This window comes from Stigmatopora argus, chromosome 16 (genome assembly GCF_051989625.1).
Source record: "Stigmatopora argus isolate UIUO_Sarg chromosome 16, RoL_Sarg_1.0, whole genome shotgun sequence".
NCBI lineage: Eukaryota > Metazoa > Chordata > Actinopteri > Syngnathiformes > Syngnathidae > Stigmatopora > Stigmatopora argus.
The window spans coordinates 6,145,772-6,159,697 of NC_135402.1; the positions used below are offsets into that span (position 1 = coordinate 6,145,772).

At 43.4% G+C, this 13,926-nt stretch overlaps 2 protein-coding genes across 9 annotated transcripts in view; one reads left to right on the top strand and one right to left on the bottom strand.

Moving 5' to 3' along the window:
• LOC144090495 (kinesin-like protein KIF2A) overlaps nucleotides 1–13,926 on the top strand; it is a 15,464-nt gene continuing 1,538 nt past the window's right edge. For 2 of the 6 annotated variants that reach the window (XM_077621989.1, XM_077621991.1), the window contains exons 1-24: nucleotides 250–1,341; nucleotides 1,553–1,672; nucleotides 1,739–1,793; nucleotides 2,504–2,641; nucleotides 3,024–3,124; nucleotides 3,189–3,284; nucleotides 3,801–3,855; nucleotides 3,932–4,094; nucleotides 4,365–4,455; nucleotides 4,536–4,599; nucleotides 4,876–4,967; nucleotides 5,392–5,534; nucleotides 5,618–5,822; nucleotides 5,898–6,008; nucleotides 6,128–6,195; nucleotides 6,277–6,354; nucleotides 7,015–7,159; nucleotides 7,241–7,342; nucleotides 7,441–7,576; nucleotides 7,662–7,905; nucleotides 12,294–12,468; nucleotides 12,632–12,766; nucleotides 13,449–13,573; nucleotides 13,728–13,852. In XM_077621989.1, coding sequence (XP_077478115.1) covers nucleotides 1,183–1,341; nucleotides 1,553–1,672; nucleotides 1,739–1,793; nucleotides 2,504–2,641; nucleotides 3,024–3,124; nucleotides 3,189–3,284; nucleotides 3,801–3,855; nucleotides 3,932–4,094; nucleotides 4,365–4,455; nucleotides 4,536–4,599; nucleotides 4,876–4,967; nucleotides 5,392–5,534; nucleotides 5,618–5,822; nucleotides 5,898–6,008; nucleotides 6,128–6,195; nucleotides 6,277–6,354; nucleotides 7,015–7,159; nucleotides 7,241–7,342; nucleotides 7,441–7,576; nucleotides 7,662–7,747 — 2,208 coding nt within the window. In that variant the 5' untranslated portion in view covers nucleotides 250–1,182 and the 3' untranslated portion in view covers nucleotides 7,748–7,905; nucleotides 12,294–12,468; nucleotides 12,632–12,766; nucleotides 13,449–13,573; nucleotides 13,728–13,852. The other 4 variants (XM_077621994.1, XM_077621995.1, XM_077621992.1 and 1 more) reach the window with 4 other exon arrangements.
• Nucleotides 8,802–13,926, bottom strand: part of pitpnm2 (phosphatidylinositol transfer protein, membrane-associated 2) — a 21,346-nt gene continuing 16,221 nt past the window's right edge. For all 3 annotated transcript variants that reach the window (XM_077621982.1, XM_077621983.1, XM_077621979.1), the window contains 4 exons: nucleotides 12,645–12,794; nucleotides 12,307–12,490; nucleotides 12,096–12,224; nucleotides 8,802–11,957 (listed from right to left, as the gene is read on the bottom strand). In XM_077621982.1, the coding sequence (XP_077478108.1) occupies nucleotides 11,598–11,957; nucleotides 12,096–12,224; nucleotides 12,307–12,490; nucleotides 12,645–12,794 (823 nt within the window). In that variant the 3' untranslated portion in view covers nucleotides 8,802–11,597. The remainder of the gene's footprint in view (nucleotides 11,958–12,095; nucleotides 12,225–12,306; nucleotides 12,491–12,644; nucleotides 12,795–13,926) is intronic.

A 13,926-nucleotide genomic window follows, 5' to 3' on the forward strand; every position in this document is an offset into this window, starting at 1 on the left:
GGAGACGAGCAGCATCCGCGCATGCGCACTAGCGCCACTCCCTGACACTGCCTGGTGACCGAGCAGCGGCCGGGCCAACACAACTTGGCACGGCCGAGCTCACCAAATTACACTGTTAAAAATAAAATAAATTTTAAAAAAGCAACAAAAAAACACAAGGAGACGGGAAGGCGGGGGCGATGGCCGCCATCTACGGCAAGATCTTCGTGGGTATCTACGTGGAGATAAAGCGGAGTGACGGTTCGTATGAGGAGCACGCGAACGCAACGCCACCGGTGCTGCGGCTGGTGCTTGATGAGATGGAGCTAGCGTCCATTTGCGGCTAGCAAGCCTTCGCATCGCCGTCGTCGATGTCCTTTTCTTTTCGTAAATGTCTCATTTCAACCGGAAAGCGTGCTTCCTTCATCCAGGCCCTCCCGATGTTGGCCAGATAGATACGTGGTCACCTGCCCCGGAGCTTCCCCGGCCTTCCCGTGTCGCTTGAGCGGCGGTGCGCGTGTTCGCCAGCTGCCGGGAATGAGAACGAGGGGTTGGTTTGTGGTGTGATGGAGGTCCAAAATGAGTATAGGCCATGTCTTCCTACTAATGATGGGGTTATGTTCTTCAAGGTTTGAAATGTGCACGTTGGAACGGATGTCAGTATTGTCAATGTCCATGTTGCCACGCCCTGACTAAAGGGTCGTCGTTGAGCCACCGTACTTTTGGCTTGTCTTAGTATCGTGATTAGTTTAGTGTTGCACCGATGCCCCAACGTGTGCCATCGGCCGATACTGTACAGATACCACGTTCAAAGTAGATAATTTTGCCTTGGTCAGGCATTACTCGGCTCATTGATAGCAGATGTCCCATCCATTTCGACTGGGAGGGTTGGTGGAGAATGAACAAACGTCCCATCAATTTCAACTGGGAGGATTGGCAGCGAATGAATATTTGCCAACCTCCCAGTTGAAATGGATCGGATGTCTCGTAGCGACAAACTCATTGAAATCCACAGTGAAAGTCTCTGATGCGAGAGTTTATTAATGATTCGTTTGGAATGCGCGAGCGGTTATTCGTTTTCAGCCCTCCCATATGAAATGGATTGGACGTCTGTTAGTGAGAAATTGTTGGGAGGGTGCATCTTGATCTGAGGAATAGCAAATGATCACCATGGGAAAAAGAAGAAAATAACTTTGCTAATGGATGCTAGGAAATGGCGCCAAAGTACATTGTAACACAAAACCAAATCAAAGTTTTCCGCTTCCAGGACGAATACACCAGGCCATGGTCACGTCGCTGCACGAGGACAACGACAGCGTGACGGTGGAATGGATCGAGAATGGCGACACCAAAGGAAAAGAGGTACATATACAAATCACAATTATTCAATATGTCGTTAGGTTTTTCATTTCGTGAGTCCCTCCTTCCAACGTGGCTAAAAGCAGAAAACATATATATATCCTTGTATCTGAGATTAATGGTGATAAAACCTTTGCTGTCGTGTATTAATATCACAAAGGCTTAGTGTTGCAGAAGCTTGGTTGTTGAAGGTTGTTGATCCGCTTTTCCCCAGATAGACCTGGAAAGCGTCCTGTCCCTGAACCCGGATCTCGGCCCCGAAGAAGACGTGCCACCAAGTCCCGAGAATCCTCTTCCTCCTTCCAACGTGGTTAAAAGCAGCAAAGTACCCAAAGTCAGTTCTTGACTTCTCACAACAGCCCTCCGTGACTTTTGACAACCCTTCTTGATCCATCCCCAGACCAGACGAACTACCGCGATACCCAAGCCGGAGAACCCTCCACGGGAGAACAGGGGTACGTCAGATCTGAAATTTTAACAATTACAGACTAAATGTGGTTGGCTTTAAACGTACTGATCGAGTTCGTAAATAAATTCTGTTGTCATCTCTTGGCTTTGACAAATTAGCTGCAAAGTTAATTAGCATCGTAGCCAAAACTACGCTAAAAAAGTTGGACTATGAGTAAGTAGTATTATGGAATTATGTCATTTTTTTTCCAAAGCAAAAACAATTCATTTTAATTCACCACAAAGATAACAAATACATAAATATATATATTTTTTTCTATTTATAATTTAAAGTTTTTAGTCATAGACCTGAAACATTTTGAAATGAAAAATTATTTTGGCCCCTTTTTTTAATTAAAGAAGGCATTATAAATAAGAGGATGAAAAAATTGAAGGATTTTCGGTTCAACAACTCTGAACGATAGTTAACCATCTCATAGTTGTCCATTAATTTGATAATTGATAAGTAATCTTTTAGTCGTGTCCGTTCCGATACTTTTTTTTCTCCATCCATTGTATTTGCAATTTACATCTAAAAATATAACCCAGCATTGTAACTCATTGACTGCCTTTGAAGTGGGAGGGTTGGCAGAAAATGACCAAACAGATTGGAAGTAAATCACCGTGAACTGTAGCGAATGAGTTGAGAAAAGAAAAGTAGGTCAATTCACGGTCTGACATCACAAAAGCTCCTTTGCTCTTTGGGTTGACTCCTCAGCTGCGGCAGTCGGAACCACCCGAGCCCGTCCAAGCCAGCACAGCCAGTCTTCCGAGCCCCCTCCCCCGTCCATCACCAGCCAACCCGCAGCCGCGACGGTGACGGCAGGCAACCAGTCACTGATCCAGCAGCAGAATGGTAGTAACACAGACGCACACACCCACACTTTTAGACCGAGAGCGAATGACGTCAAGAGTCGCGCAGCTGGACGAGGTCCCGTCAAAAGAGCCCTTTTAAAAGGCCTGAATCCTTAACCCTTTAGAGTACATGTGTCAAAGTGGCGGCCCGGGGGCCAAATCTGGCCCGACGCATCATTTTGTGTCATTGAAAAAAAAAATTCACTTTAATAGATTTAATTTTAGGGTTGGTACCATTATGGCTCTGAAATTATGTCTGCCTGCAATAAAAACAATTAAATTCACATTTACTCTCCACACTGACGACACTCGGTAAAAAAAAATCCCCATTTCCTCCCCCCTAAATAGAAACGATGACACTGACAAATCTTGTACACTTTCAGCGCGGAAGAAGTCCAACTGCGTGAAGGAAGTGGAGAAACTGCAGGAGAAGCGGGAGAAACGCAGAATTCAGCAACAAGAACTGCGAGAGAAACGAGCCCAGGTAAGCGCACGCGTGCAAACGCCGGCGTCTGCGGCGCGTAACTCGGCACGTTTTGTCCTTTCAGGAAGTGGACGTCAATTTACCCAACTACGAGATCATGTGCATGATCCGAGACTTCCGGGCTAGTCTGGACTACCGTCCTTTGACCACAAACGACCTGGTACTTGACAATTAATTGCCTTCATCAACTTCAATGTACGCCTCACATTCAATGACATCATTGAGCATAACTATCTCCTTATCCAAATCCATGCCTTTGAATTAGATACATATCTCTAGTGGTACTCCTGTGGGAATAAAATGATGTTACCGTATCGACAAATATAAGCAATATCGTGGCGATGTGGTGCATTATGCATTTTTCTAGATTTAGCCCTCTCCAAGATTTAGGCACTATTGCAACTATGTACTACTATTTTAGTATTAGTGTTGCCTGCACGCATTTTGCGACAGAAAAAAAGATAATACAATTTAAATGAATTGAATGAATTAACTGAAGATCCATTTTGACTTTTACAAAGTCCTAGTGAAAAAATATTTTTAAAATGCAAATTAAGTAAAAGTAAAATAGTATTATTCCAAATACAAAAGAGTAAAACAATGTAAATCAGTGGCATCAGAGCTATATTCCTTCTTTTGAGACCACGATTCCTGACAATAGCTGTTTTCACTGCAGATTGAGGAACACCGAATATGCGTGTGCGTGCGCGCACGCCCACTCAACAAAAAAGGTACGCGGCGTTCCGTGTAACGGCGACGACGCGGCCGCGCGGAGGAGAGCTTCACCTGTGCCCCCCACCCACTCAGAACTGTCCAGCAAGGATCTGGATGTGATCACCATCCCCAGCAAAGACGTGGTGATGGTTCACGAGCCCAAGCAAAAGGTGGACCTGACGCGCTACCTGGAAAACCAGACCTTCCGCTTCGACTACGCAGTTGACGAGAACTCCACCAACGAGATGGTCTACAGGTGTGCGGCACGATCCGGAAAACATCCTAAAAAATGGTGACCATGTCAAAAAAAATAAAAATGACGGCACTAATGTCATTTTAATCTGGCTTTGGTTTACCATGAGATAGTTATTGCCTCCACTAATGCGCATCGGGGGACAACCCGTTTTCCTTCCACAATTCTGGTTGTGACATCACAATTTGAATTAATGATCATTTCTAGCTTTATAGCTCATACTATTGGTGACACAAATTAATGGTACATTTATTGTTGCTTCAACTCTGGTAGATTCACTGCTCAACCTCTGGTGGAGACCATATTCGAGCGGGGAATGGCCACGTGCTTCGCCTACGGGCAAACGGGAAGTGGAAAAACACACGTGAGTAAGAGTGCCTGGGCCGTGACGGATGGCGTTGACGAGTGCCGCGCTTCTCTTTGAACTGGCGTGTCTCCTCGTAGACCATGGGAGGAGACTTTTCAGGGAAGAACCAGGATTGCTCCAAAGGCATCTACGCGCTATCGGGTAAACACATTTTTTTTTCTTCTTGGCAAACGTCAATCGGTTAATGGAAGATTCAAATCAAATGGGTCGAAAGGCACTGTAGGCCTGGGCAATAAATGGGTTTTAGGAAAGTTGTTATTGATTTTTTGACAAAAAGAACAAGTTACTAAATAGATTATTCCCGGAAAATGTTGCTTCTTTGTGCACTTGTTACATTTTATTTCAACTTTAAGTGCTTCTAATAGTAATGTTTTTTTTTTTGTCCTCATTTAGCGTTCTCTTTTTTTGTCGTTCTAGCCAGAGACGTCTTCCTCATGCTTAAAAAGCCAATCTACAAGAAGATGGACCTCCAAGTCTATGCTACGTTTTTTGAGATCTACAGCGGCAAGGCAAGTAGCCTCGAGAACAGGGCTGACATAATTGACCGTCTGCTCAACAACTAATTGACTATCAAGTTAAAAATGTGTGCTTTTAATCAAAGACATTAGACATCAAAGACCAGCCACTGTGATTTGAAATCCACACCACCCAAGAATTGATATTAAATTGAATGGAAGGCTTTTATTGTCATTATACAATACAATACAGTGGTACCTCGACATACGATCTTAATCCGTTCCGGGACTGAGATCGTATGTCGAGCTTTTCGTAACTCGAGTGGACGTTTCCCATTGAAATGAACTAAAAACAAATTAATTCGTTCCAACCCTCTGAAAAAACACGAAAAACACAAATACCACTGTATTCCGTAATGAATGATCGTTCGTTCGACCCTCCCAGTCTAAAAGGGTGGAATCTTTCCCCCCCTTAAAGGTGTTCGACCTGCTGAACCGCAAAGCTAAGCTACGCGTGCTGGAGGACGGCAAACAGCAGGTGCAGGTGGTGGGGCTGCACGAGCGGGAGGTGAAAGGCACGGAAGACGTTCTCAAGCTCATCGAAGTGGGAAACAGCTGCAGGTGCCAGACGCTTCAAAATCCAGCGCCAGCGGAAAAATTCAAGGCAAGGCCGTGGCTTCATCAAGGCTTCGTCACCCCCACAGGACCTCCGGTCAGACCTCGGCCAACGCCCACTCGTCGCGCAGCCACGCCGTCTTCCAGATCATCTTGCGGCGGCGGGGCAAGATGCACGGGAAGTTCTCCCTCATCGACCTGGCGGGCAACGAGAGAGGCGCCGATACGTCCAGCGCCGACCGCCAGACGCGTCTGGAAGGAGCCGAGATCAACAAGAGCCTGCTGGCCCTCAAGGTAAATCTCGCAAAAAAAGTCAACGCATGCGGAAAAATAGCTGTGCCGTGTGTGTGTGTCGCTGTTGCCGGGCAGGAGTGTATCCGAGCTCTGGGTCGCAACAAGCCGCACACTCCCTTCCGGGCCAGCAAGCTGACTCAGGTGCTGAGGGATTCTTTCATCGGAGAGAACTCTCGGACTTGCATGGTAAGAAATTAAAAAAATAAATGTCTTTCACAAACCATTATTTGGATCGTCAACTATTGTCATTTGACGATGATACAAATTTCACAGAATCATTTCGTTCGTTTTTTTCCCCTCTGCAGATCGCCACCATCTCCCCTGGAATGGCGTCCTGCGAAAACACGTTAAACACGCTCCGATACGCTAACAGGTGAGCGGCGTGCCGACGAGACCGCAGACGGACGTTTGAGTTTCGTATCTGTCTTACGCGTGTCCGCCACTGTGCTTCCAGAGTGAAGGAGTTCGGGATCAGCCCTTCCGACATTCCCTTCTCGCAGAGCGCTCGCGCAGACCTTTCTCCGACTTACGAGTACGACCGCCGTTTCCGCCACTTCTTTTCCTACTGGGTTAAGCTTCCCTTCTTGACCTGTTTTGTATCCGGCGCCGGTTTACACGGCTGTCTCTATCCTATAGCTTTTTCTATCTAACTGGTTATTTTGGGCAAATTTGTCGATCACTCAGTTCATATATAATCACTCTATTTGTAGTCTATAGTTCAGAAACCATGGAATAGTGCACACATTTTAATTTGTAAAAAAATCATGCAAAATTAAAACCAGCCAATTTAAATGGATGCACATCTACAATAAAGTAATCTCAATCAATCGCGAATTCAATACTTAAAAAAAATAGAAAAGATATTAAATAGCAGAAAAAAAATCTTTTCTGCTATTTAATTATTATATTTTTTTTGTTTAATTTTTTATAGTCTATAAAAATGTGAAACATAGAAGCCACTCTTGCTACTTGGCACTGAAGTAAAAAAAAAAAAATATATATATATATATATATATTTTAATAGGGCTGATTTTTCGATTGTTGCGGCCATGTTTGGTCTACGTTAACCACGGTATTCGAGGGATTACTGTACCCCTTTTTAGTGTATTTTTAAAATATTTATTTTTAAAATAAATCCAAAAAAGAAAGCATCATGTTTACTTTTTTACTGAATTAAATATTCATCCGACAGTACGAAGGAGCCGCTGAGTGAGCCGTCGGCCGCAATGGAGCCTCTCGCGGACGGATCCGTCCACCAGCTAGACGTCCTGGAGGCCCAGTGGGGCGTCGGCAGCTCCCCGCAGAGAGACGACCTCAAGCTGCTCTGCGAGCAAAACGTAAAGTGACGGACGGGGCGCCACGACGGGGGCTCGCCCCGCTCGGTCCGTCGGTTTAACCGTTGACGCGGTCTTCGCCAGGAGGAGGAGGTCTCCCCGCAGCTCTTCACCTTCCACGAGGCCGTGTCGCAGCTGGTGGAGATGGAGGAGCAGGTTCTGGAGGACCACAGAGCTGTCTTCCAGGTAATCACGTCTGACCGTGCCCAAATCAAGACCCCAGGTCTTTATGGGGTCAAATTCCTGGTCGAAAACGTTTTGAACGTGTCGTGGTCCAATTCCAGGAGTCCATCCGTTGCCTGGAGGATGAGAAGGTTCTGCTGGAGATGACGGAGGAGGTGGATTACGACGTGGAGTCGTACGCCACGCAGCTGGAGCAAATCCTGGACCAGAAGATCGACATCCTTACCGAGCTGAGGGGTAAAAAAAAAAAAAAAAAAACATTTGTCCAAGTGCATTTGCGTGTGGGCTAGCCTGACATTTTTTCTTCTTCTCATCTTTCCAGATAAGGTCAAGTCCTTCCGCAGCGCGCTGCAGGAGGAGGAACAAGCTAGCCAGCAAATCACCCCCAAGAGGCCTCGTGCACTTTAGATTCTCAAGCGCACATTGGAACTTTTCAACGGGAGGCTACAGCTTCGTCTTTAGTGTGTCATCTCTGCTGTATACGCTTCCTTATCATCATCATCATCATCATCATTATCACCATTATCACCCCTTCGTTGACCATCCTTCATTTTGCAGTCTGGTTGGTACGTAATATTTTATCATTTATAATTTGATGACACACCGATGTGACGTTGTAGACTGATTTATTAATGTCATTTGCCCACTATTGAGTGGCCTTAAAAAAAGAAACTCGGTAAATATATAGAACAACAACAAAAAATTAACTTCCGAGGATGGTTCATTCTACATACTAGCTACCCACTTTAAAGATCAGTTGACGAACGACAGAGGTTAAAATGAGCGTCCACAAGAACAACAACAACCTGTAATAAGAAATGAGGAACCAAAGCCACTGTTTACATTGATACATTGTTGAGCTCCAAGCTTGCACTGCATCAAACGGCTTGGCTCGTAAGGCTCGCTGCAATCAAATTGACTCTTTCATTTGCTCTAATAACGACATTAAAAACAAAATCTCCTGTGGTTGGAACTATTTTTACTTTTATGAAAAGCCTATAATGTGCTATAGCAAATGAATCGTCAAGTTTCTGTTTTGTGCCATCCACTTGTCTATCATCTATTTAATTTTGAGGCAACCTAATCCAATAAGTGATAAGACTTTTAAATGTATTTGATGGACATTTGTTTGTTTTTATTATATTTTACGAACACTAATTGGTGTAAATCTTAATATCTTACATTCTGTTAAACAAAAACCCAGTTTTTTTCAAATGTAGGTTTTAAGTTTTGGCCTAAATAATTTTATTTATATTTAGGTTATTATCTAGTGTTGAACTAAATCACAAAATCTTATTTAATATTCGTAATTATTTTGTTAGTTGTTGTTATGGGACAGTAAAACTAAATATGTACTGTATAAAAAGATATTTAGAAAGTAAGATAAAAGTAGAAGTAAGGTTTGCTTTTTTCATAAAACGTTTTTTAACTAGTAGTTTTATAGGTCATCATTTGGCCAATCGCTTTTCAAAAAAATGTTTTATTAGCATGTCTCCAATGAAGATTGACACTATATATATATTTATATATACATGTATGTATATTTCACCTGAAATGCATGGATGGGGTGATGATTTAGGTAAACAAATAACTCTGGAGCAGGTAAGTCATCGTAATACATCTTTACAATATGTACACCGAGTGACACATTCAAGTTCTCTTGACAATGATGACGCCTCCTTTTAGTTTGCAGCATAAGTCACTTTTTCTTTCAAGTCCAATAACACTGTACAATAAGTACCATGAAGGATTAGTGCTAAACAAAGGGGGGGAAAAATGGCACCAAACGTCCTACCGTTCGTTACGAGAAAGTCGCCCGACTAAAATCGTACACTGTAATATTACAAGATTAAACCCGTAATGATGCAAGAAAAAGCTCTAATGTTGCTAGATTAAAGCCGTCGTTTTAGTACGAGAAAAACGTCTTAATATTACAAGTTTAAAGTCATTGTATTCCGAGATGAGTCATATTTAGTGAAAATTAGTTTTAAAAGATTAGATAGTATTTATTAACATTACAACTTCAACTAATACTACGACTTTAATTTTGTAATATTACTTCAAATCTCTCGTATTTATACCACGACAATAATATTTTCTCTTAATATTACGATTTTAATTCCCGTAGTCCTAACTTTTTTTCCTCTTTGCCCTAATACTCTGTTGTACAATAGCGCCCCCTTCTAAAATAACAATCAAATATGAACTGTCCACGATTTGGCACATTTCCATCGTTTTTTTTTAATCCCCTGAAATGAATGAAATCGATAAATAAATAAGACATGCACTACAGACTTTAAAGTATATTTTTCCCAACAAGTGAGGTTACGCAGTTGATTAACTACAGTGTGAAAGGATCATTTGGCTTTTGCGCTGGAGTGTTAGCGATAGTGTCCGTTTTTTTTCTTTTTCTTTTTCTTTTAAGGCCATTTCAGAAAGTGTAATTCGCTACAAGCTGGCACCAAGCTCACTTGTAATACCACGTTCATCCACAGGAGGGCACAATTTAGCCATAACGTCAAAAAAGATGTAACGCTAACACCTAGCCACCTAGCGAGTACGGGGTGTACATCACCAATTTCTTGACGATGTGGAGTATGCAAAATGTATAGTACAATTGTCATTTACACGTTTAACGCAATCAGTATAAAAGCAAAAAAAAAGCTGATATTTGACAGTTTGATTGCCGAAACATTTGAATGAAAACCCGTTCTTTACAACAAAACGGCATCTCGAAACGACGACCTTTTTGCTTTAATCCAAGTTTGGCTATGCCGCCCCCTATTGGCGAGGAGTGTAAACATCACGGTACCAGCTTGTCACGAAAATCCACAGGGAACTAGAGGTGGAAAATTACACGTTAAACATTCAAGCGGTAAATATTTTGGAAAAGGAGCGAAAAGTAGAAACTCCCGGCAGCGGTAGCAGCAGCAGCTGTACAGAGAAAGGACCACGGCGCCACCAGCAGGTCTGAGAGGTATAGCAAAGCTAAGCACTCTATAAAGGGATTCGTGCTGTGGACGTGACGCATGTATGTACATGTTTGTCAAGGCCTTGTTGGCCACGTGAAGTCATTGACAGCAAAAATCTTGAAATTTGGGTGAAATCGGTGTCGTAGGAAGGTGGCGACGGACGAGTACAGAAAGCTGAGCAGTTATGCGTTTAACCCTTTTATCCAAAAATTATTCTATTTTTTTCCTCAATCTTTTTAGTGCATTTAAGAATGTTCAACTGTTAATTCATTGAAGTATAGTTTGGGATTTAAAAGAAAAAAAATGGTTAAAAAAAAGAGAATTTAAAAACAGGAAAATGCAAGGTAAAAAAAAAGCCATGAGTGATAAAAATAATAATTCTAAATAAAATTAAAATTAATTTAAAAAAAGTATCTGACTAGGAAAAAAATGGTGTTGGTGCTTATTCTTTCCTCCCTAATCGTGCGAGAAAGTTGTACTTAAAATACCAGGTAGGTTCTGCCTCACTAAAAACGTTTAGATGCCCGATGACAATGTTAAAAGCAGTCCTAGAAGTAAAAATGCATTCTAGTAGTGGAATTAATTTGCTAGCAATAGCGAGGTCTGGAAATGACGGACATAAATCTTCAAAAAGCTTTCCATCGAGAAGGAAGAACAAGTTACCATGAGTTACCACGTTTGTTAAATGAAATGAACCTGAGCTGTTATATGACGGCTTGGTCTGCTTTATAGAAAATGTACATATGGGGTAGAACGGGGTAAGTTGTCCCAAGGGTTGGTTGTCACACTTGCGAGAATACCAAGACTGGAAGGCGCTGTTGCAATATAACAGTGCTGAAATGATGATATCGTGACAGGAAAAATAAGTTTTTCTGTAAAGTCACAAATCCGTTTGAGGGAAGAAATGATGACAATAGGTTTCCGTTTAGGAAAGTGTTACCGTTAAAATGCTACAGTTCCGATTCACGTTGTCAAAGTAGCTATCAGGTTTTTTTTTGTAAGCTGTAAACCTTAATTTCTACACACGTTCTATTTAAAACAAATTTAGAGAGCACAAATTATTGAACTCATATTCAGTCAAACCGCTTTGGACTGGGAGAATGGTTTTTGATTGGCTGCAAGTGATAGACAAAGTTGAAATCTGAAATGCAGCAGAATGTTAAATGATGGAATGTAACAACCAACCCTTTCGGTCCGTGTTGCCAATGGACGCAATGTCCTTTGCCGCATCCTCTAGAAAAGTGTTAGTGTAAAAGAGTCATGCTACACAGCGGGTTCGAGTCCGCTCATTTGGGGCCGTGCGACCCTGTGCTTCCCTCTTTGGCGCTGCCGCTGCGGCCCCAGCAGCCGGCCGCCACGCTCATGCTCCGCTGGGCCGCGGGGGCCGTGGCCGGCGCCGCGGCGCCCGCCTCGCACTGGCTCTGCGTTCGCTCCGTCCGGCCCGCCGGCTTGGGCGAGCCGCCGGGCCGCTTGGAGGAAATGGTGCGGAAGATGTGGTTGCGCTTGCGCAGGAAGTCCCCCGAGGCAGCGCCCAGACCGAAGCTGCCCTTGCGCAAGACCATGCGGGCGCCGGCCGACTTGGCGGGCCGGGAACGCTGGCTGTACTCCAGGTGGGACAGGTGAGAAGCGTAGCCGTCCGGAATGAACTGCAAGGGAGAAACCACAAGGTTGCTCAGTTCAAACTCATGAGCTTTTTTGTTAACAGCATGCATCTCAAGTTTTGTAGTATTTTGACATAGATTTATTTTTCTCTTCTCTAAAATGATGATTCTTTTTTGTCCTACCTGACACTGATGCTGCATCTTCTTTGTGGGTCTTCCCACGATGTAAATATGAGACGGCGGCAGGCCGACGTTAGCGTACACCGAAATGTCCTTGCTGGAGCCGTAGGCGGCAAATATCCTCATCTGGGCCTTTTAAAGGCCAAAAGAGAGAGAGGGAGACAAAGTTTCACTTCTGTCCATTTCCCCTCCCTCCTCTAGCGCGGTCGCCCACCTCGCCGATGAGGCACTTGAGGAAGTTGGCCTTGTGGCGGAGCGGGTCGTGAACGAGGCCGTCGCAGAAGGAGACCACGCCGTGCGGGAAGTTGTGCTGCGAGAGCCAGGCCACCACGCGCTGCTTCTGCATGTCGGGACGCCCCGTCACGTACACGATCAGGTAGCCCAGGTCTTGCCAGTACCTGACACATCACACCTACACTTACACTCCATGCAAACAAACTCACACGTGTTACAGACGGCTATTCGAAAATATTGGCTTCAGATCGTTGAGCCTCGATAGTACCAACACATGGCAATCTTTTTTTTTTTTTTGTCATCAGAGTCCTTCCTTACCTGACCACGTCCACGGCTCCCGCTCGCACCTTGGGGTCGCTCCCCATGATGGACACGCTGGCAGCGAACGAGCCGTCGATGCTGAACACCACAAACTCCGTCCCGCGCGGCACCACGGTCAGGTAACTGTCGGCGAACGTATGGTCGCCCCTTTTTCGTGGGGAAAAGAAATGTCGCAATTAGTGCCACCAAGATTAAGTGGGTATATTGAGTCATTCGATTACAACAGGGGAGGCCAACTCCTTTTTTGAAGGCTTTTTCTTTAAAAAAAAAAAAAGACCATCTATAGTAAGGCCTTTTCTTCAAAAAAATGACCATGTATAGTAAGGCTTTTTCTTAAAAAAATGACCATGTATAGTAAGGCTTTTAGTTTAAAAAAGACCATGTATAGTAAGGTTTTTTTCTTAAAAATGACGAGGTACAGTAAGGCTTTTTCTTCACAAAAAAAGTCCATGTATATATAGTAAGGCTTTTTCTTCCCCACAAAATGATCATGTATAGTAAGGCTTTTTCTTCAAAAAAATGACCATCTATAGTAAGGCTTTTTCTTCAAATATGACCATGTATAGTAAGGCTCGATTCTTAAAAAAATGTCCAGCAACGATTGCGTTTGTTGCCGGCGCGACGCAAACGTATTTCGGACCAATACAAGTTTTTGGGTGGCTTACTTGAAATACTAGCAAATAGCCAGTGTCTTTTGATTTTTTAGGCCATTTATTTTAACTAATTTTGATGTAATGATTAAATGTAAAATGTAATTTTTAAAGTTTTTTTTAGTAAAAGGTGATTTGTCTTATGTCGCAGGTGCACCAAGAGTACATCTGTGGGATTCGAACCAGCTTCCACTCCATGGTAGGCATGTACTCTACTGTGTGTGCTAAAGGGCCCTCCCATCTTCCCACTAAACTTGGACTGGCCAGGTAATTTCGGTAAGAGGGCGCTCAAGGAATTTGGCTAAGTGTGCAAGCCGCCTCCCTGCTAATTTAGGTCAATTATTTTAACTAATTTTGATGTAATGATTAAATGTAAAATTTAATTTTTAAAGTTTTTTTTTTGTAAAAGGTAATTAGTCTTATGTTGCAGGTGCACCAAGAGTACATCTGTGGGATTCGAACCAGCTTCCACTCCATGGTAGGCATGTACTCTACTGTGTGTGCTAAAGGGCCCTCCCATCTTCCCACTAAACTTGGACTGGCCAGGTATTTTCGGTAAGAGGGCGCTCAAGGAATTTGGCTAAGTGTGCAAGCCGCCTCCCTGCTAATTTAGGTCAATTATTTTAACT